Source organism: Protopterus annectens, chromosome 7.part0, assembly GCF_019279795.1.
Source record: "Protopterus annectens isolate FY-2018-M chromosome 7.part0, PAN1.0, whole genome shotgun sequence".
In the NCBI taxonomy this organism is placed as follows: domain Eukaryota; kingdom Metazoa; phylum Chordata; order Ceratodontiformes; family Protopteridae; genus Protopterus; species Protopterus annectens.
Genome location: NC_056739.1, coordinates 1,494,143,758 through 1,494,165,352, shown reverse-complemented (window position 1 = coordinate 1,494,165,352; position 21,595 = coordinate 1,494,143,758). Strand labels below are relative to the sequence as shown.

General features: G+C 36.7%; 1 protein-coding gene across 1 annotated transcript in view; it reads right to left on the bottom strand.

The window, feature by feature from the left end:
• CPNE9 (copine family member 9) overlaps window positions 1-21,595 on the bottom strand; it is a 2,305,657-nt gene that overhangs the window by 1,147,786 nt on the left and 1,136,276 nt on the right. The window contains exon 8 of the mRNA XM_044076409.1: window positions 4,805-4,866. Coding sequence (XP_043932344.1) covers window positions 4,805-4,866 — 62 coding nt within the window. The remainder of the gene's footprint in view (window positions 1-4,804; window positions 4,867-21,595) is intronic.

Below are 21,595 nucleotides of genomic sequence, written 5' to 3'. Positions count from 1 at the left end.
AATAGCCAAAAAGAGAAAGTGCGTCCTCTGCAATAAACTGCTCGGTTCTAAAATAATGTCAATCAAAAAAGGAAACAAAACCGCAGCAGAAACACAGCGAGTAGGTAAAACAAAAGTGTAAACGTTCAAAATATAAACTTTAATGAAAAATGATGAGTGCGTTTGCAAAACCATGTTTGCTTCTTCAGATCACACTCAACTAAAACACCATGGACTAAATACAAATATAAACAGAATAGAAGAGAGGTATTGAGTAATATGGGGGGGTTTGGGACGAGGAAATGTGGAGCCTGTTCCTTCTGTTATTTTATCAATGAATCAAAAACATTTATACGTCTGCACACTGGGAGAACGTATAAAGTCAGGGTACAAGCTGATTGTAATAACAAGAATTTAGTATCTGTTGCCTTATGTGCAAGTTGTAACTGTTTCTATGTAGGTAAAACGAACAGGTATTTAAGGGAGAGAATGAGAGATCATTTGTACTCTGCACGCAGGGGTTTGACCTGCAGTACTATTGCCAAACACATGATTGAGAGAGGAGAGGGACATGTTTTTATGTTCTGGGTGTTAGAAGTTGTCCCACCAAGTGTTAGAAAGGGGGACTTGATTAATGCCACAGAATACGTAGAGTTGCAATGGATACTGAGACTGAGAGCACACAATGATTATGGTTTGAATTACTGTGTTTCTATATAGCCAGCTTTAAAATCCAGAAGGCTGAAGAAATTATTTTTTAAACAAGTTTTTAAATAAGTTTTAAATGTTAAAGTGTTTTATTAAGTTTATATTTATGTTTGCTTTTGAATTAGTGGTGTATGTCTGTATCTCCTTAGTTTTAAAGTACAGATATACTGCAGATAGTTTTACTATGCTTAGCTTTTGCATTATACCAGTACTATGTAATTAGTTACTTAGCAGCTTTAATTGCCTGTGTGTCTATTGGTTGGGATGGATAAGGGGAGTATTATATTTGTATTTAGCCCGTGGTGTTTTAGTTGAGTGTGATCTGAAGAAGCAAACGTGGTTTTGTGAAAGCGCTTAGCATTTTTCATTAAAGTTTATATTTTGAACGTGTGCGGTTTTGTTTTTACCTACTCGCTGTGCTGATGCTGCAGTTTTGTTTCCTTTTTTACTAAATTTAAAAGAAGCAAATATTTTTTATATTATGCCAGGAGAGAAAGAGTGCATATTTTAGCATTTATTGGGGTGTGTATTTTTCTCTTGCATAAAATAAATACAATCATACACAATGGATGAGTTGAAAAGGACACAAAGACAGATAGACTTGAACTAACTTACATCTGAACCAGAAACATTACTCAGGAATCAATCTTCAGTCTCCCATATAAACATTCTAGTATCTGACATTTCTAAAGTGAATGGGATTTTAATTTACATAAACAGCCTTAAGAACCAGATTGTCATTTGAGAAGGTTCAGCATTGGTTTTGAGTGATCTTTGTACTTTAAGTGCCATTGAAGAAAACTTTAAGATACTGATATTTGTACTATAGTCCACCATGTGCATTTGCGTACTAATCTTATCAATAACGTCTATCTTAAAGCAGCGATAGTTTTTCTGGAAGTAACAGTGCTTATGAAAGGAAGCCTTCCTTCAAATCAAACCATGTCTGTTCATTGAGAGCAGTTTCCCCTTTTACTGCAACATATAATATGCAGTGTGATTTTTGCTTCAAGTATCACACGCCACACCAAATGGCTGATTATCCAGCCAAAAAAAGGAGGCTGTCTTATTATATAAACTTAAGTAACACATGCTATTCTTGATAAAGGCATTCTGCATAGCCTGCTTTCACTTCATGTTTAAGAATGATGTCTTTCTTAAAGCTCTTATGTTTTGGTGTTTTATTTTGCTTTCTAATGCTTTGTCTTTCTTATTATTTATTATTGTTTAAGTGCTTTTGACTTGTGCGTTTTAATGTAGTCTAAGTTAAGGGCATTTTAATGAAGTCTAAGTTAAAGTTGAACAGAACAGAAAGATACAAAACAGATGACAGTATGTATAGTTCGCCAAAGAACTGTCGTCTTGCAGTGAGATGAACTGTGAAGTCTACACATATTTTCCAGGTTTAGATCAGACTAATTTAAAATAAGTACTAAGACCTCATCAAAATTATGCATATCCTTTTATATCATATGTTTTTATTTAGGCAATACATATTCAGTAGTCTTTCTGTGATCTGCCATTCAGGCTGATATTCCTAAACTATTAAAATTTATAGGAAAGAAGAATCTCCTGCATGTTTATGAAAAAAAGAAACTTTTAGAAAGTGCTTATTTAATTGTCTTTCATTTATTAACTGTGTGAGTGGGCTGATACTTAGACTCTTTGCAGCATTGACACAGGACGACAATCTAAATGGGAAAGAAATGTAACACATATATGGACAACTGGATTCATGTCATTTGAGTGAAAGCTCATTTGTATGATTCCCAGAACACTAACCACAGATGATTAAAAACTCATTTTACTGAAAACTCATTTCACTGAATTAAATTTGAAAAAAAAAAGTTCAACATAACACATACAGCATAAAAAGTTTTTCAGAGGGGTTTGCTGCCCTGCATACCCAAATGGGAGGCTTTGCTCCCATGTCCCTTACATATATATATATATACTAACTCCTTGCACAACCACGGAGAATAGAAAAACAAAAAACCACCACACACATTGAATCAATGCTGGAGTGCAAACACAAACTTACAGATCTGGGGGTATGACATGATTGTGGCCATTACCAATCCACACATACTCTTCCAGACTCACTTCCCTGCTCTCTCCTATGATCAGAAATGACACCATCACATACTAGATATACACTTCTACACGTTGCTATCATTGTGATTCAGGCAAATTAGCTTTCAGTCAAGTGTGTTTAGCCATTTGTGATAAAGTCAAATAAACATTTAATGAAATAATAGAAACCCAGGTAATTTAGTGTAGGCAGTCAGCCTGCACATTTATACCTCAAGAAAACCCACATGGACATGAAGAACAATGTTCCACAGAAGGTAAGTAGAGATTGGGATTGAAAACCAAGTCCTGGAGCTGTGAAGCAGAGCTCTTACTACTGACTTATGGCGATATTTATCAAATGTGGTTAAACAAATGAATATGCTAGTCTTTTAGAGATGGAAAAAGTTCAGAGTAGCACAGGCAGAAAACAGAATGTTCCCCAAATTTTTTTTTTGTGTTTACTTTTACACAAGCACAAGTACCACAACAATTATGCCTGCAGCTGGCATTTCTACCCAAATATTACTCTCCAATAGGAATCTGCTAAGCCTCGTCCTACATGCAGTTCTCCAGCAGCTGGTTTACTTTAGAAGTTTGATCTACTGACTAATGTGCTTCAAAGGGAACTAATCTGCCCAGTTAAGGCAACCTCAAGCTGACCGTTGATCTCTGCAAGCCTTAGAGGAGCATACTCTTCAGCATCAGGAAAGGACTGGAGAGCTTCAAACCCAAACTTGTCCTTTAGCTAAAGCTGTTTGACAGTTTGGGCATGTGGAAGGTGCCCTGAAGCTTTGAAAGCTGGGCGCCTGTTATATTTTTTGCAGGATATAACCCAGATAGCTAAGGTTACTGCAGCAGTGATCAATATGAAGAACATTTGAATTTTCATATTATTAGGGATGCATACCAGCTGCTCGGGGGATAAAAATAATGTGAATTATGCACATGGTGTCCTGAAATGAGGAGGTATACCAGTTTGATAAACAGGACAGAGATTGTTAGTGTAATAGTATAAAATGATAACCAAGCCACAAACTGAAACAGAAAATGAATGACTAGAGCACGGCATCATGGAACACAAAGCAAGTTGATGCAATCTCTGTACAAACCAATATTTGTTGAGGCATTCAAGTGACAGGTTACTACACAACTCTGGTATGGTAGGAACAAAGAAATGGCAGCTCACAGAGAAGAAATAATACTGTGCTATTAAGAGAGCTACACAGGGACATACAATTGTTAATAAAGCACTGTACTGCAGAAATGTGAGGAGCTAAACAGACTTTGTTCCTATGTAGGTATAGAACTAATTATTTTAGAAAAAGTGTTGTCTGAGCAGCACACGACATTCCAATTTTGCAAGTCAGAATATTTTGCCAAAGACAGATGGTATTATCTTGCTAATTGCTTTATTTGGTATTCAGAAAATTCCATCCCTGCATTACAGTTAGGAAACTATGAGACCTTATCTTCTCTCATGAGGTCAGTTCATGACATGGAAGCTACAGAACTTGCAAAATTACACTCATGAAAATTATCAGTATGTATTTCAGAGCAATATTTCTTACTAAGAGCATTTTGTAATCTGTTGTCATAGATCCACTTTATACATTTTTTCATAAAAAGGTAGTAAAATAACATTTATAATCCCTGCTCATGTCTCTTCCTTGCCCAGAATCTTGCAGCAGCCCTTTTGATACAGCAACACCACAAGATAAACATAAGAACTTAAAACACACTAAAATTACCCTGAATTGTTAAAAAAGATTTCTTTCCCCAATGGTTCTGGTGCAATCTGCAGAGTTTTGCAGTTTGTGCTAAATTATATGAATGCAGCATTAATCAAAATTAGTCCACAACAACTTTTTGCATTACAATAAAATGTAAGTGAAGCAAAACATCTCTGCCCTCTGAAGGCTTGTACAAAGTAATCAAGATACTGAATGCGAGTCCTATTTTAGCGGCTGTATTCTCAAACCATATTTCATTTTTTTCAAAACAGACATTTCTCGGAATGCATTTAATAATAAGTAATTTCACTTACCCTCCTTTTATATAATCTACAAACGTGTATTCTGAATCTACTGTGAAAGACAGGAGTGTAACCTAGGAAACAGTGAGAAAAAATAATCAAGAAAATAGGGAACATAAGCTAAACTTTAGCAAAGTTGCTTTGCAGTGATGCAATATTTCAGAAAGAAATTATTTATTTGAATTTGGCACAGCATTACTAAGATCACTGTGTGTTGATCATAATACTTAATCATGTTAGACAATAATAAAACCAGCTCAGTGACAACCTCTGGCAGTTAGAAGTATTTACCACAAAGTGTCTCTTCAGACCAAAAACCAAAGTCATAAATCCATATAAAGGAGAAACAGTAGATGAATCCTTGGATAAAACAAATTTACTTTATTCGACAAGTATAACAGGTAAGCGCTTTCACCGAAATGGCTTCTTCAGACCTCTCTGATGTTAGACTGCTATATATTGGCTCTATTTATACATGAAGCAATAAACCTGCTCAACCATAATTGCTTAATTATCAATTAACAAGTTAAAGAGATATACAAACTAAACATTTTAAAACCTCAGAATACATGGTCTAAAACCTATAAGAACAAAACAAAAGGAATATAAAATACATAACTTTTAAATACATTCATAAAAACATAAATATATTTACTTATAATTCCTGACATCACCACCTCGTACATTAGGTCTATTTATATGGGTTCATATGAATCCGTCGACAGCCGAAACATCGACGCTTACCTCATCGACACCAAAGCATCGACCGTTCAGAACATCGACAATCCAGGTAAGCGATTTTCCCCCTTACAGGACCCATGGTAGCACTTGTTTCGCTAGTGCGACGCTATGGACAACGCAAATTCTCAACAGTCGCTACCATGGGTCCTAAGTGCTACCATGGGTCCTGTAAGGGGGAAAATCGCTTACCTGGATTGTCGATGTTCTGAACGGTCGATGCTTTGGTGTCGATGAGGTAAGCGTCGATGTTTCGGCTGTCGATGGATTCATATGAACCCATTTATATATATTACCTGTTCTAGCTGATCTGTGTCATGGAACCAGGCCGTGTCATAGTTGTAATTTTTGTTCCTTTATTTCTGATTCGACACATTTCGTACATCCTATAACTTTGCAAGTACATAAATTTGATGTCACAGCTGATTGTAACACTGAACATGTTGTTTACCTTGCCAAGTGCTCCTCTTGTTCTGTGTTCTATGTTGGAAAAACTGACAGGAGACTCAGAGACAGGGTTAGAGAGCATCTGTACCAGATACAGATTAAATCTGGTATAAATGCACTATCTAAACATACTTTAGCTACAGATGTCTCACATACATTCAAGTTTATGATAATATATATAAATAGACCTAATGTACGAGGTGGTTATGTCAGGAATTTCACTGAAAGGAATGAAATGAAATGGATAATTAGACTGCAAGCACATTTATTTCCTGGCCTTAATGAAAAGATACCTATTAAGCCAGCACTCAAAAATAGGAGGTTGACTTATAAGTAAACATATTTATGTTTTTATGAATGTATTTAAAAGTTATGAATTTTATATTCCTTTCGTTCTCCTATCTTGAGGATACTGCGCACCACAGTAGATGCCCCAAATTGGTTGGTCTGTACAACTCTTCCCCATATATGGCACCATATAGAGCCTGTGCTGCTGCCCACAGCTCCATTCATTGGTGAGTTTGAGATGGAAACACTCAGCATGTTTTTCGGAGGTGGGAGAAACCCCACAGAGACACAGGGAAAACATGCAAACTCCACATAGCCAAATAGGAAAAATCAGATTAATATCCAATCATACCCCCTGGCTCACAAAAGACACACTTTCCCTAATGAAACAAAGAGACAACATCTGGAAAAAAATGGCTAAAAACCAAATCCACTACTGTACTCCAGAAATACAAAGAGCTTAGAAACCTGGCCAAAAAACTAATCAACGAAGACAAGAAAAAGTTCTACTGTGAGGCTCAATCCTCCAACCACTCTAATCCAAAAATAATTCTGGCACAACATTAATAAAATCCTCCATCCTGGAAGACCTACTACCCCCAATCCGTACCCTAATGGTACTCCTTTAGAAACTACCACTCTTCTGAACACTAATTTCATTGAATCTATATGCAAACTAACTCAACCCACAATAACTCCTTTTCCTCTTCCTCTTCCGACAATACCTCCCCCTTTTCTCTTAAATCAGTCCCATTGCCTATATCAAAGCTCTTCTGCTTAAACGTAAACCATGCTCCACTGCTCCTGATAACTTTCTACCTCTCTTTCTTAAATTTGCAGCTGCCTCTATAGCCAACCCCATGTCAATACTAGTTAACAGATCTGTTCAAGAATCTATTGTCCCTGACATCTGGAAATCTTTCTACACCATACCTCTCCACAAAGGTGGTAACTCCACAGACCCATATAATTATAGACCCATAGCCATTCTCTCCCTACTCTCCAAAATCCTTGGAAAATGCATACATAATCAGCTAATGAAATACCTACTTCAGGAAAACCTTTTAACCCCCACTCAACATGGCTTCAGGCCAAACCATAGTACTGATACTGCCCTACTGTCATTCACCCACACTTTCTCAGATGCTAGAGACAAAAAAAAACTGGTGTCTTGTCTCTTCCATGACCTCTCTAAATATTTTGATACTGTTTCTCACTCCAAACTACTAACCAAACTTTCCGATCTTAGCCACTCATCCCCTGTTATCTGCTGATTCTCAAGCTATCTTTCTAACAGACTACAGTCAGTCAGATGGCAAACCACCTGCTCATGTTTCTTACCCATCCAGGCAGGAGACCCCAAGGCTCTATATTAGGACCACTTCTCTTTAACATCTTCACCAGTAACCTTCACTCATCATGTTGTCCTCCTCCCTTATACAATACACCAATGATTTTACTGTCATTTCCTTCTCAGATAACATCACTCACCTTCACTCCATAACACAAAACTCTTTTCTCTCTATAGAAAAATGGTTAACTGATAACCAACTCATCCTCAACCCTAAAAAAACAAACTCCTTCTGTTCCTTCCTAAATCCCTCATCCATCATAAGACAAACTTTTCATTTCATGTCTTGACATCTCCATTACTAAACCGGATTCTCACACTAAGATCCTTGGCAACATTATTGACAACAATTAAAATTTGGCCTCTATATTCAGCAATGTATTTAAAAAACTCATCAAAAACTAGGACAACTCTATAGAAATAAAAAAATCCTCTCTTCTGACTCTATATCTGCCCTGGCACAAGCATTTCTCCCTACCCTGTCTTCTCTATGCCACTCCTCTACTAACTCACCTGCAATCCACCTTACTAATTAAACTCGACCAAACATATAACAAAATAGCTAGATTTGCCAGCAACCAACCATATAAATCTCACCACTGCCTTGCCCTAAAACAACTCCATTGGCTTGAATTCCCTGAACTACTGCTTCTATCCCAGTTGCAAATCACTCACTCCCTAATAAATAAACCTTGAGCCTGCCCCTCCCTCTCCACTCCAGTATCTCTGTATTCACGTACACATACTCTCTGTAGCTCCGATCAACTCTTTCTTGAAACATATAAACCTAATAAAACCATAGGCAAATTATTACTACTGATTTTGATTATTTATTTATTTATGTATTTATTGCAGTTGGTTTACCAGGATAGTCCATTGGGCCGTAAGAACCCGTTTTCAATGGAGTCCTGGGGAGAAAAGCTCCAAAAACAAAATATACATTATTTTTTTCTTTTCAAATATTTTATTAATTTGAAGCTGAACATGGATTTCTTAAATGAGTATGCAATTAACGATTGGCTAATGTGCAGATATCTTGTACAGTGTAATAAATGCTTTGCATATTTAAAGGTAACAGCTGATAATACTGGTGATCTGTGTTCCTCGTGTCAAAGGCTGGATGGCATGGAGAACTGTTGTTTCATATATTAATGACTGGACTGGTGAACTAAATAATGTTAGTCAAAGATCAAATAAAACACATTTAGGAAATGATTCATCTATTGTCTGAAAAGATCATTCAACCCCTATGAAGCAAGGCAATGCCCCTGACAACTTTGGAATTCTGGATGCAAGTATTTAGCAATCTGAGGATCCGGTTTGTTTAGAAGGAAACAAAAAAAGAAAGAAAGGAAGAAGTTCTCAACAAATAACAAGGAAGAAAAAGAAACTGACTAATGACAGTAAAGGAAAGAGAATATGTAGTAAAAAGGATTCTGCTTTGTTATGTAACACACTGGTGACTGGGAATGATGATATTTTTCTATCAGAAAACCTTCAGTCTACAGAAAAAAGTTTCACCTTTCCAACAGAAAAGGTAGAAAAAAGGGGCAAGGGGCAGGTGAAAAGAAAGAAATCAAAATTGAACTTGGAAGGATTGAAGAACATTAATGTAAGAAAAAAGAAAAGAAAGACAGATGTTGTCTACATGGCTCAAGCTGTGGATTTACAATACCAGCTGAATGGGAATTTAAGACACAATGAAAACAGTGGGATTAATGAGACTAATGGCGGTGAAGATCTATCCTTCATAACAATTGAGAGAGCAGATGTAACTGTATCAGAAGCTGAATATTCTTCAGAGCTGGTGAGCAAAGATATTCTTCTAATTGGAGATTCAGTTATTAGAGGAATTGATACTTATATTTGTAGAGAAGATAATGAACATCGAATAGTGTTATGCTTGCCAGGAGCAAAAATAGAAGATGTGAGACAAGCCTTGGAAAGCCTTAATGAAAGGAGTATGGATCTGTTTTTATTCATGTCGGTACAAATTATGTCATCCGCAGGGATTATCTGACTGTTAGTAGGGAACTGACAGCCCTCTTAGATAGTATAGCTTGCACTGGTGTTAGGATGTATTTTTCACAAATCACCTATAGAAAGGATAGTAAGGTTACTGTGAGTGAAAATATTTTTTTGGGTAAATACCTACATGGAAAAAATGTCCTGTTTTAAAAAATGGAAATGTGTAGAGCATCCAAGCCTAGTTCTGGGCACACATGTTCAGACGGCAGGATTGCATGCATTTGTCAAGATCAGAGAAAAGAATTTTTGCATCAGATATTTTGTAATATTTGACAAACACTGGGCAGGATTTTTGCCAGGTCGAAAATTTAACAGTTCACAGATAGCAACATTTGATGCATCTCTGATGGTTGTTAATGCAAGAAGTATTAATAATAATAACTTTTTTAATTGGAAAATTTGCTACTTTCCCACAAAATTTATGTTGTTTTTGTTTTTGAAACATGGTTAAAGAACAATGAATTGAAACCAGTTCTGTCAAGGTATAAATGTTTTTACTGTAACAGGCATTCTCACAAAATATCAGGTGGAGGTGTTATGATAGGGATTAAAGATAGTTATGAGACCTGTGATTATTACATGTTCAATGATAACACCAATACTATAGACTGTAATTGTGACAATAAAGACAACCCTGGAACATATAACAATTGTTGGAGTGTGTAGTCGACCAAAGTCAAGTGTAGATGATCTAGAAGAATTCATACATTTCTTGCACGAAACACAGGAGGGAAAATAATATTAGCTGGGGCCTTAAATTTACCAGAAACAGACTGGAATAATATTGATTCAATAATGTTAGTAAAGAAATTATTCACAGTGTATATTCAGGAACAACAATTGCTTCAGATTTAAAAAAAAAAAAACTACCAGGGGATGGAACGTACTAGACATTGTTTGTGTTCCTAAAGAAATTACTGTTACTTCAAGTCAAGTTTTACCACCGTTGATGTGCAGTGATCATGGGGTTATAAAAGTTAATTTGTTGCTAGATAATTCTGCCAAACTGAAATCTAAACCAATGCACAGAAGGTTAATTACAGATTATATGGAAGCTAAACAGTCACTATGTAAAACTAACTGAAGTGAGGTGTTTAGTGGAAAAACTGCAAATGGAATGTGAAAAGTTTTGAAAGAGAAACTGTTTGAGTGCAAAAAAATGTTTAACATCAGGATCTAGCCATACAACATCAAGGGGATATATTTCCATAAGAACAAGATATCTGATTAAGTTTGGGGACAAAAATATAACAAATGGAAGACAGGATGAACTACAACTTTGAAAACTGAAATAAACAAGCTGGACAGGTTAAGCATAGTGTGAGACAAGATCAAGAAAAATTTGAAGAAAATTTATATAAAGATATTGAGTATAATAGGAAACCTATTTATAGCTACATAAGAAAAGGAAGAAGTAAAGGCACACAAATTGATAAAATGTGTGCAGATTCTAAAATTTATTCTCAGACACAGCAGATTATCTATTTACAAAATCTTATGGAAAACAGTTTTGCTCCACAAAAGGGGTGATGAGTTGTCTTAGTGACATCCAGGTAACCCCAGTTACCAGAATCAAATTAGATTATATTGAAAAAGAACTGCATAAACTGGATCCAAACAAAGCACATGGAGGAGACGGAATTAGTAACAATGACCTGAGAACACTTCAGCAAGAACTTAAGGTACCATTATATCTATTATTCACTAGGTCATATAAATATGGGACGATTCCTCAAGATTGGACACATGCAATTATGAAACCTGTCTTTAAGGGAAAGAGGAGTATGACAAACCCAGAGTCATACAGACCCTTAAGTCTACTTTCATGTAGTGGAAAAATAACAGACAAGGTAATATTGGATAAGTTATTGTCAGAACTGGATAGGTTGGGACTTGAAACCATAAATCAGCACACATATGCTGAAAGTAGATCTATTACCACCTGTAACATGATGTTCTATAACAATATAATAGCTATGAATGAAAAAATTGTGTTGTGATGTAATTTATATAGATTTAACTTCAGAATTTGACAGGGTCATACACAAAACACCGATCAATAAATTATTACAACTAGGTATTGATCTACTCTTGATAAGATAGATAGCTGCATGGCTTACAAATAGGACATGGCAAGTATACAGCAACTGGGCAGGTGAAATCCTTTGTTACAGTCAGGGTGTCCCACAGGAATCTGTCCTAGGCCCTTACATGGTTAGATTGTATCTTTCAGACCTAACTTTTTCATCTGAGGTGTTCTACAATCTATATGTAGACAACCTGATATTGGGTAAACTGATTACATGTGTTACAGATAAGGCATGTCTGCAAAATAACTTGACTAAATTGAACTTTTGGGCACAGGAGAATAATATGCGATAAATACATCAAAAACTAAGAGTATGAGATTTGGGAGACATAAACTGAAAGGTGAATATTTAATACAGCACACAGTGATTGACACTGTAGACTCATTTAAGGACCTGGGTATATTGGTAGATTCAGCTATGAGTTTATCTAATCATATCAACCAATTGGTTAATGATAGGTATAGAACTACAGGCTATATAAAAAGATTTATAAAGTCTAGGAAATCAAAAATGATGAAGTCATTGTTGGTTAGTTACATTAGACCCAAACTTGAGTATGGAATAATAATACTGAAACCCTGTAAGAAAACAAGCATGAGTAAACCGGAAAGAGTACAGCAGAAATATACCAAGGGCATCCATGGATGTGAAAATTTAAGTTATTATGAAAGACTAAAATAGCTGAACTTGTACAGTGTCTCTTACAAATATCTATTAGGTGATCTTATTCAAGTATAGGTTCATAGGTTAGTACTAAGCTAACTGCCCTTGCGAGCCATTGTAAGCCTAGTCAATTATCCCTTGTGAGACTCAAACCATGCACCATGTGTTTGTAAGGCAAACACCTTAACCATTAGGCAACCCTCCTATCCTCTAGTAGTCTACAGTTTCAATCAATGTGTGCTATATTAAATATTCCCATAGGGAATTTAGAGACTACTATCTCTGGGAATCTTTGGGATTATCAAAAAGTACTAGAGAATCATCAGACAACCTATGCAGAAATTCTAAAGGAATGAGAAGTGTACTAATTGGTTCTCTGACAGAGTAGCTGATGCATGGAACAGACTAACAAATTATATTAAAGCAAGTACTAGTTTAGATATTTTTAAGAACAGCCTGGCCACTTATTATGGGAACAAGTGTTTTAGTTTATTGGCAAGCTAGAAGGACATTAATGCCCATGCTTGAAATATTTGTATGTATGTATGTGTGTATGTACTATACAAAGACACCATGTTGCTTGCCTTGAATAAACTCCCCTCAAATATCCAAAACATCAAATCCACCAATAGTTTTAAAAAAGAACTGAAAAAACACCTTATAAACTTAAGCTCCTGTCCTTGTCGAGACCCTACCTAATTACCCTCTTCCCTCCTCTCCATCTACACCTTGAACTCCATCAAACCAATAAGTGGCCTTTTGAAGTTTCCCTGTACATAGATACATGTTAATAGCAACTCTTCTGTACCTTGTCTATCTAGACAGTTTCTATAATGAAATGTTACCTAATATACTAACATGCTCTACTCTGGGTCAATTTTTAAATTGTACAACCTTGTATTCTCTAATTGTAATTTTTCTTATGTAATTTTTGAATTTCTTCTGTTGTTATTTCCTGTGATAATTGTAAAGTGTTAGTGATATTCTTTTAACTTTTCTGATGTAAGTGCAAATATGTGTATATTTTGTTCTAGTGATATATTAGAGCTTTTCTCCTCAGGTCTCCACTGAAAATGGGCCTTTGGCTCAGCTGGACTAACTCGGTTAACAAATGACAAATAAATAAAATAAACAAATAAATAAAAACAAGTGAATTTTGGCTTATCAAATAACAAATTATCTTAAAATTAATTATACAGCTAATTTTGCAGTGAGTTGTGTGCCTCTACAAAACAATGATTACTGAAAATAAAATGTAACTGTCTACATAGTGGAGGAAACATTCGTAGAAACTGTAGAAAATACAAAGTAACTAGGCCATAAGGTAATTTATGTCTTTCAGTACCCATCCTTAGAACAGCCATAGCAGGGACATATTGTGAATACCCCTGCAAATGTCTTGTGAATACTTGTGCAATTATCTAACTTCTTCTTAGAGGAAGATAGTTACTGGGATCCATAAAAGTCACCACTAAATGTGCACTTAGTGTAGCCTTTCTGAGTGAATAGACAGCACAAGCAATGTGGTAGGGATGTTCTTGAATACAGGAAGTGTACACCAAGTCTATACTTAGTGTACACTTATTGGTAACATCTATTAATCTCAGGGAGTGTGTTCCATTGCTTGACCTGCAGTGGAACTTTGGTCCAGAGGAGGGGAAGTCTTTACATGAGGAAGCTTTCTCTCTCCACTGTGATTTGTTTATTTCCTGAATCCTGATGCAGTTTCATATTTCTGATCCTAGTGTTTGATGGACTGCTTGATTTGTGGAGATATAAGTCTTGGACTGCAGTATTCTTAATGGCCATAATAGTAAGGCTCAGATCACCCCGAAGGAATCTAAAATACACTTAAAACAGAGACAGCACCTTCAGCCTCTCCTAGTAACTCAGATCTTTTAGGCTAATGATAGTTTTTCTTACTAACCTCTGGGGTCTCTCCAACTGCAGAATATGTCTAATAAGAATATTCCAAAAAGGAGCATTCTATTCTGTGATGGGTCTGATCACTGTAGAAAACAGAGAGGTAAGAACCTGTTTATATCTAGAGGAGACATTATTCATGATCCGCTGCATCAGATAGAAGGATTTCCTAACCACTGTTGCAACATAATGATTGAAAGAAATGAAATTATCTACCCATGTTCCAAGGTTTCTTACATTTTCATTTTGCAGTAGGATGTTGTCTTTTTTTAAACACCTTTATTGAATTATCACTTGTGACATAGGCAAATTTACATTTAAATAAAAGTAATCAAACTGTATTAACATGTTCAAGTTTACAAACATTATGCTTCACATATATTGCTATATATCATATAACCTAAGCAACATTACATAAATTATTCAAGTCCTGCCTTTTTTAAACAAGAAACATCTTTATTAAAACATCACTTATGACATAGGAAATCACTCATTTATATAAATGAGAACAAACCACACTGACAATATCCTAGTTGAAGCATTTTACATCACAAACCATACTGACACACTCCCAGTTGCAATGCAGACATTATACATCACTTAGAATCTACCCAATCATTTTCAGTCAAACATTACACTGCTCATTTAAGTTCTGCCTTCTTTTAAACCTCATTCCTCCCCTGTATATATTATTCCCACATTTCCCATTTTTTCCTATGTAGGTGGCTCCTACCTTTTTCTAAAGATCTTAATTTCAGTTGTTTTATCTCTGTTACTATATTCGCTACTTCTAGTATAGTTGGTTTAGATATTCTAGTAATTGCTTTTTTTTAGCCACCATAATTAAAAACAGCAGGGCCTTACCGTGTCTAGGCAATTCCAATTCTCTACCATAGCTCAGAAAAATCATTTTCCTTGTCACATCAATCTGCCTACATTGCTAAGTTAGGTACCAATTACAGTTCACAAAAGCAGTACTGCTTCAGACTTTGATGTTATTTCTGAGTGCTTTTCCCACTATCCACAATCAGTAGCGTAGCTAAGGTTGGGTGAGAGGGATAACTGTCCTGGGAGCAAGGTGTTGGGGAGGGCATGATCAGCCAATCTCAATCTATCTTTAATGCATTACTGGATTTAAAAGCTGTTATTGCATTTGTGGTCAAGCCTGAGTGCTGCAGCACTCATTGTGTGGGCTAAAGTACAGCAACTGCTTGCTACATTGTAAAAAGCAGTTTGTTACAGTTTAGAAATAAAGATTTTTTTTTAACTCTAACCTATATTGTAGTGTTTGCACAATCCTCAATGCAGCTGTCTTGCCACATTATTATGCTTTTCAGGATATAGACTCTCAGCCATGAGTGTATTACACCCATCAACTAGATGTATAGCTCTTTCAAGTTATGTTTTACAGAACCTGTGTTTGCCTCTTTCTCCAACTTTGCCAATGAACTTTGTAAACCAATGGATGTATAACCTACTATATTGGGGTCACCAGTATTAGTCTTTCATTTTTGTTTCAATTCACCTCTCTTTAATCATTCCTGCATCAATTCTTGGTCAACATGAGGCTGTTTCTAAAGTTTTCTTTACTCACCTTTCATTTGTCTGCTTTTTGTCTACTTTTGTTTTTATTTTCATTCCCACTTTATTCTGAAATGCTTCTGCTAATTGAAGCAAAGATGTCATATTATCCTTCTTCTCTTCATGCTTTAGATTTTTAGATCTTTTAATATGTTTGGATCTGCAGAAGGAAGCAAATACACATACAGTTCCATGACTATACATCTATATATATAGTCAATTCTGTGGAGACCCAAACCTCCTTTAAAGTAATATATATATATATATATATATATATATATATATATATATATATATATATATATATATACACATAATCTTGGTATGCAGTGTTTTTTATATATTATTTGGTAAGCATGAAGCATTTTTCTTGTTTTCTTGTCCAACTGATTCAATACTTTTGCAAAACCACAAATGAAAGGCAAAAAAGATATCCAAAATGACACACGTAAACTGCAAACAGGATCCCAGTTTATTCTTAAACTTTAGCGCCTTGACTTAAACAGTCTTCAAGAAGTATACACATAAGTACTAAAGCATTCCCCTTAAATACTAACTACAATCAATTACTAAATGAATTAAAAAAAATAAATCAACAATTAAATCAAATACTTCCAAATAATTTCACAATTAAGACAACATGGAACCAGAATATTGTATTTAAGAATAAATAAAGATTCTTTAAATAACAATTTATCTTTTAACATAATGTCATCTCCTAACTTTGCAAAAATGTTTTCTAAAACAGTAGCTTGTAACAACTTATAGTCACTATTGTGACATTCTTTAAAATGGACAGCAATGGAACTTTCTATGCTATATTTTTTGATATCTCCAACATGTTCCTGCACTCGACACTTAAACATTCTTTTACTTTCACCTATATAGACTAAATTACAAGGACAATGTAAAGCACATACAATTCCTTCAGTAGTACATGAAAAATTCCCTAAAACATTAAACTTCTTATTTCGAATTTTATCAAAGGTTTGAACCACCAACTCACAAACATTACATTTCCCACTGGGAAAGTTCCCCTAGGTCGTAGATTTTCTATTAAATTTTATCAATTTATCTGCTAAACTAGCTCCTCTTCAGTAGTTTTCTTGGGCTAGTCAATCACATCAAAGCTGTACATTATAACAGGAAGAGCAAATTGATTTATAGCTTGGACTTTGTTCCTATAACTCAAGGCTGTTTCCAATATTAGTTTTAGTCTTCTGAAGTATTCCTTACTAAGTTTGTTCTCATTTTTCATGTATTAGTGCTGATTTTCATCTCTTTCCAAAAATGTATGCAGACCTTCCAGTTCGAGTTCCTTTCATCACATTCCTGTCTCAGATTTATATTCTCTTAATATTGCAGCTTTCCTTTTTAAAATGTTGCTTTTTCATGTTTATCAAGACCAAATGTTATTTTGTAGCATCTGAGAAAGTTTAATCATTTCTAGTTGTGGTTTAGAGCTTCATCTGATGAGCTATACAATTTTAAATTGTCCACAAAAAAGTAGATGAAATTTATTAAAACAATATTGTTTTCCAGAAGTTAAACTACAACCACAGCCTAATCTATTAAGTAAACATCTTAATGGGCTATGGACAAGACAAAATAGAATTACCCTGGAATATTTCCTTTTGGTAGGGTAGCCATCTTTAGTAATGGATGTATTTTAGAAAAAGTAGCCCCTATCTTCTTGTCAAGGTTTGGTAGATGTTTTAAACTGTTCTTGCAGAGGCATGTCTAAAAGAAAATGTTGGGGAATGTTGAGAAAATAGGTTAATTAGATCAATGGTCTTGAAAAGAGATGGGGGGTTATTAGTCTATTGGAATTTAGGGGACTTGCTGATATTGGTAGAAGACCAAAATTCATATCTGATTTGGAGTGGGGGTACAGGTGATATCTGATTATGAATTTTAGCAATACTTATGTATAAATCCTTTTTGCATTTAGTAAGGTACAAGGCCTTACCTACTGCAGTTTGAGGATTGGTATCTGTAGTATGTCCTTGTATTCATTTGATACATTTCTTGGGTAGATGCTACAAATATTTGTTCGTTCCTTATACATAACATATATCCTTAGTTAAGTCTGATACAATTCTTCATGATTTTCTTAGGGTAAAATAAGCTTGACATACATTTGCATTGGTTTTATTTTTGTTTTACCCTTTCCTAGGTTTAGATCCTTTCCCTTAACATTGTTGTAAAAACATGATTTAGTGAGGGGCAGGTTTTCCATCTAAGGTTTCTGTGAGTCTAGGGATATAGGAAGCCTTAAACTAATGATACTTGCTTAATAAAGTAATATAAGACCAAGTCAGGTTTTATGCTTGATATAATTGTTGGAGGGGCTCCAATTGTTTTTAAAAGACCACAGAGAGAAGACATGACAGTGGTTACTCAGGCAGTTTTGTAGAATTGTGACTTGTAGGCAGTGGCGAGTAATGATTGCATAGAATTAGATATATCAAGGAACAAGTATTGGAGCTTGCAGCACTTTTTATTTGTTGATAGAGATTTTAATTAAAATACCGATGTAATTGTACATGTTCTTGGTCAGCTGCATTTATATTAATGTTCCCCAGTATGATTTCATCCCCAGGAAAGCCAGTCGGGTACATGTCTCCATGCTGTCCAGGACCAAGAAGGAGCAGGTGCCCAGTTGGAAGAAATCTCTCCTTAGCCTGAACAAGCAAATAAGAACACTAGTGAAATCCTCTAAAGCCAACTTTGAGTCCAAATTGGTCACATCTACTAGAGACAAAAATAAGGTCTTCTTCACATATGTCCGCAATCTCAAATGAACCACCCCAATGTGTTCAGAACTGGTAGTCAAGGACACCACATACACAAATGCTGTAGATATAGCCAATCTACTGGCTGACAGATTCAGTGAAAACTTCTCCCCTCTGTTCCCCCATAAGTAAATCAGGACATCCTCAGTACCTGACCCTCACCCCTAATCTCTAGGGAACAGGTCATCACTGCCCTCTCAAAGGCAAAAAATACAGCCTCCATGGGAGCCGATAACATCCCAGGCTGCATCCTACATGAACTCAGGCATGAACTTGCAGCAACATTAGGCACCCTATTCAACCAAAGCCTGAGTACTGGCTTTGTCCCAGCTGAGTGGAGGACAGCCACTGTCATCCCTTTACACAAAGGTGGAGCGTCCACCGATCCAGAAACTTATAGACCCATCAGCCTAACTAGCCTGATCTTCAAGGCCATGGAACAGATTATTATGAACCTCCTTAACAGGGATATTGGCAGTCTCCAAACATTCAACCCCACACAGTTTGGCTTTGTCAAGGGGAGGTCATGTCTGTTAAATCTGGTTGACTTCTTTGAGACAGTCACCAAATCAATGGACGAGGGGAAGACAGTACACATGACCTACCTTGACCTGGCCAAAGCCTTCGACACTATTCCCCACTCGGGCATAGTAGATAAACTCTCTCAACAAGGCATCAATCCATATGTTACCATATGGGTAGCAAACTGGCTCACTGATAGAACCCACCTAATCAAAATAGGGGAAGCTACTTTGAGCAGTAGACCTATAATGAGTGGCATACCCCAGGGATTGGTCTTGGGGCCTCTGTTATTTGGGATATACTTCTCTAAGGTGCAGTCCAAAACCAGTGGGCTATGGCTGACCAAATTTGCAGATGACTGCAAGCTGGGCACAGTCATAAATTCCCCAAGGGGAGAAGGTAAACATTTGAGGAGAAGGTAAACATTTGCACCACACCACACTCATCACATAGTCTCACTAAATCTACACCACCAAAATCCACACATAGTAACACAAAAACATTTGCGGAGGCTCTCAATAATAATCTGTCTAAGTAACAGAGACCTGCAAAGCAGAAACGTAAGCAACCTCCATCCCCCAACACAACCCAAATGACACATATTCCACAGACTCAGTGTGCCACTCAACCACAGCCAATAAGGCAAAACAACGTACCCAACACACTAGTCATAGGTGACTCTATAGTCAGGCACACTGATGTCCCACTCACCAGGCTAAACAAAGAGAAGGTTACTGTCAGCTGCCTGTCAGGTGCCAGGATCCGACACATAACCCACGCACTCAGATCACTTCACAACAAGTATAAATATGACTCTGTCATTGTCCATGCTGGTGTGAATGACCTGAGACGTACCTCCCTGGACTACATGAAAAGAGACATGGAAGAGCTCTCCGATCTTGTAGCCCAGGCAGGTATGACCCTAGCCCTGAGTAGCATTCTGCCATTGCCCCGAATGATACCGCTGTACAAGGACAAAATGATTGACTTCAACAATTGGCTAAGCTTCTGGTGTCATTCTAAGGGGATCCAGTATCTGAATGCTTGGGATGATATGGTCGATAGACCACGATGCTTTGCCACAGATGGCCTCTACCTGTCGCCCCTGGGATTCTGGATACTGGCTAAGGCTCTTGCTGCCCCTATAGTGCCTTTTTTAGGTAAAGTTCAAATAACAAATTCACCACCGTAACAGGAACAGGCAAGCAAAAACTGAGGGTAATGCTACTCAATGCTAGAAGTCTAACTCTCAAAATGCACTCACTCGAGGCACTCCTTAAAATGGAGAACATCGATATCTGTGCAGTGACTGAGACCTGCTTCAAGGCTCCAGAGAGCACCCCTGCACTACCAGGCTATAACTCATACCACACTTTTCGGCCATGTAACCTGGACCGAAACACCAAAGGCGGAGGTGTGTCCATATTCATTAAGGATATCCACACCTCCAGGCTTGTTGCTCAGCATAATGCATCCGAGGTTATCCAAGTGCAACTAACTCTGGGCAAAACTGCAATCCAAATTGTAGCTTGCTACAGATCCCCCACCATGCCCCAGGATTCCCACTCCTCTTTTCTTGATGTACTGGAAAATATTAGGGTTCAACCAAACACCCTAATAATGGGCAACTTCAACTACCCCACCATTTACTGGGAAAACTATTCATGTACCAACTCCTTAGCTCAACGCTTTCTGGAATTCATAAACTCCAATGCCCTGGATCAACTTATCCACACCCCCACCAGGGGCAACAATATCCTAGACCTAGTCATTACCAACATGAGTGACCAGTGCTCCACAACTGAAGTCAACTCCTCGTTGATCTGATCCGACCATAAGCTAATCACCCTTGATATCCACATCCCACCCCCACCCCCCATTAAGAAAACCATGGTAAAACATTTCTCCAAAGCCAACTTCATGCTTCTTAAGACAGAAGTGGTGAACTTCATGGCATCCATGCAGATGGACAATACAGTTACAACTGCTGAATCCTACACAAATGCACTCTATAAGCACTTACACAAGTGCATAGATCGTGCTATCCCAAACAGAACCAAGATGCTATCCTCCAAAAAAAGGAAGCTAATCTGGTGGTCCCCTGCCATAAACAAACTGTACAACAGACGGAAGAAACTGTTGCAAAAGAGAGTAAAATCCCATGAGTGGAGGAGCTCCCTGGTCAGCCTCTGTAAGAAGCTGAGATCCCTTATAAGATCCTCCAAAGCTAGCTACGAAAACAAAATCTCCGCTAATTCTAAGGACAACCACAAAGTATTCTATAGTATTGTCAAGAATCTCGATGGCAACACCCAGATCTGCTCTGAGTTAAAGCACAAAGGCATGAAAATTACAGAACCAACTGATATTGCTAACA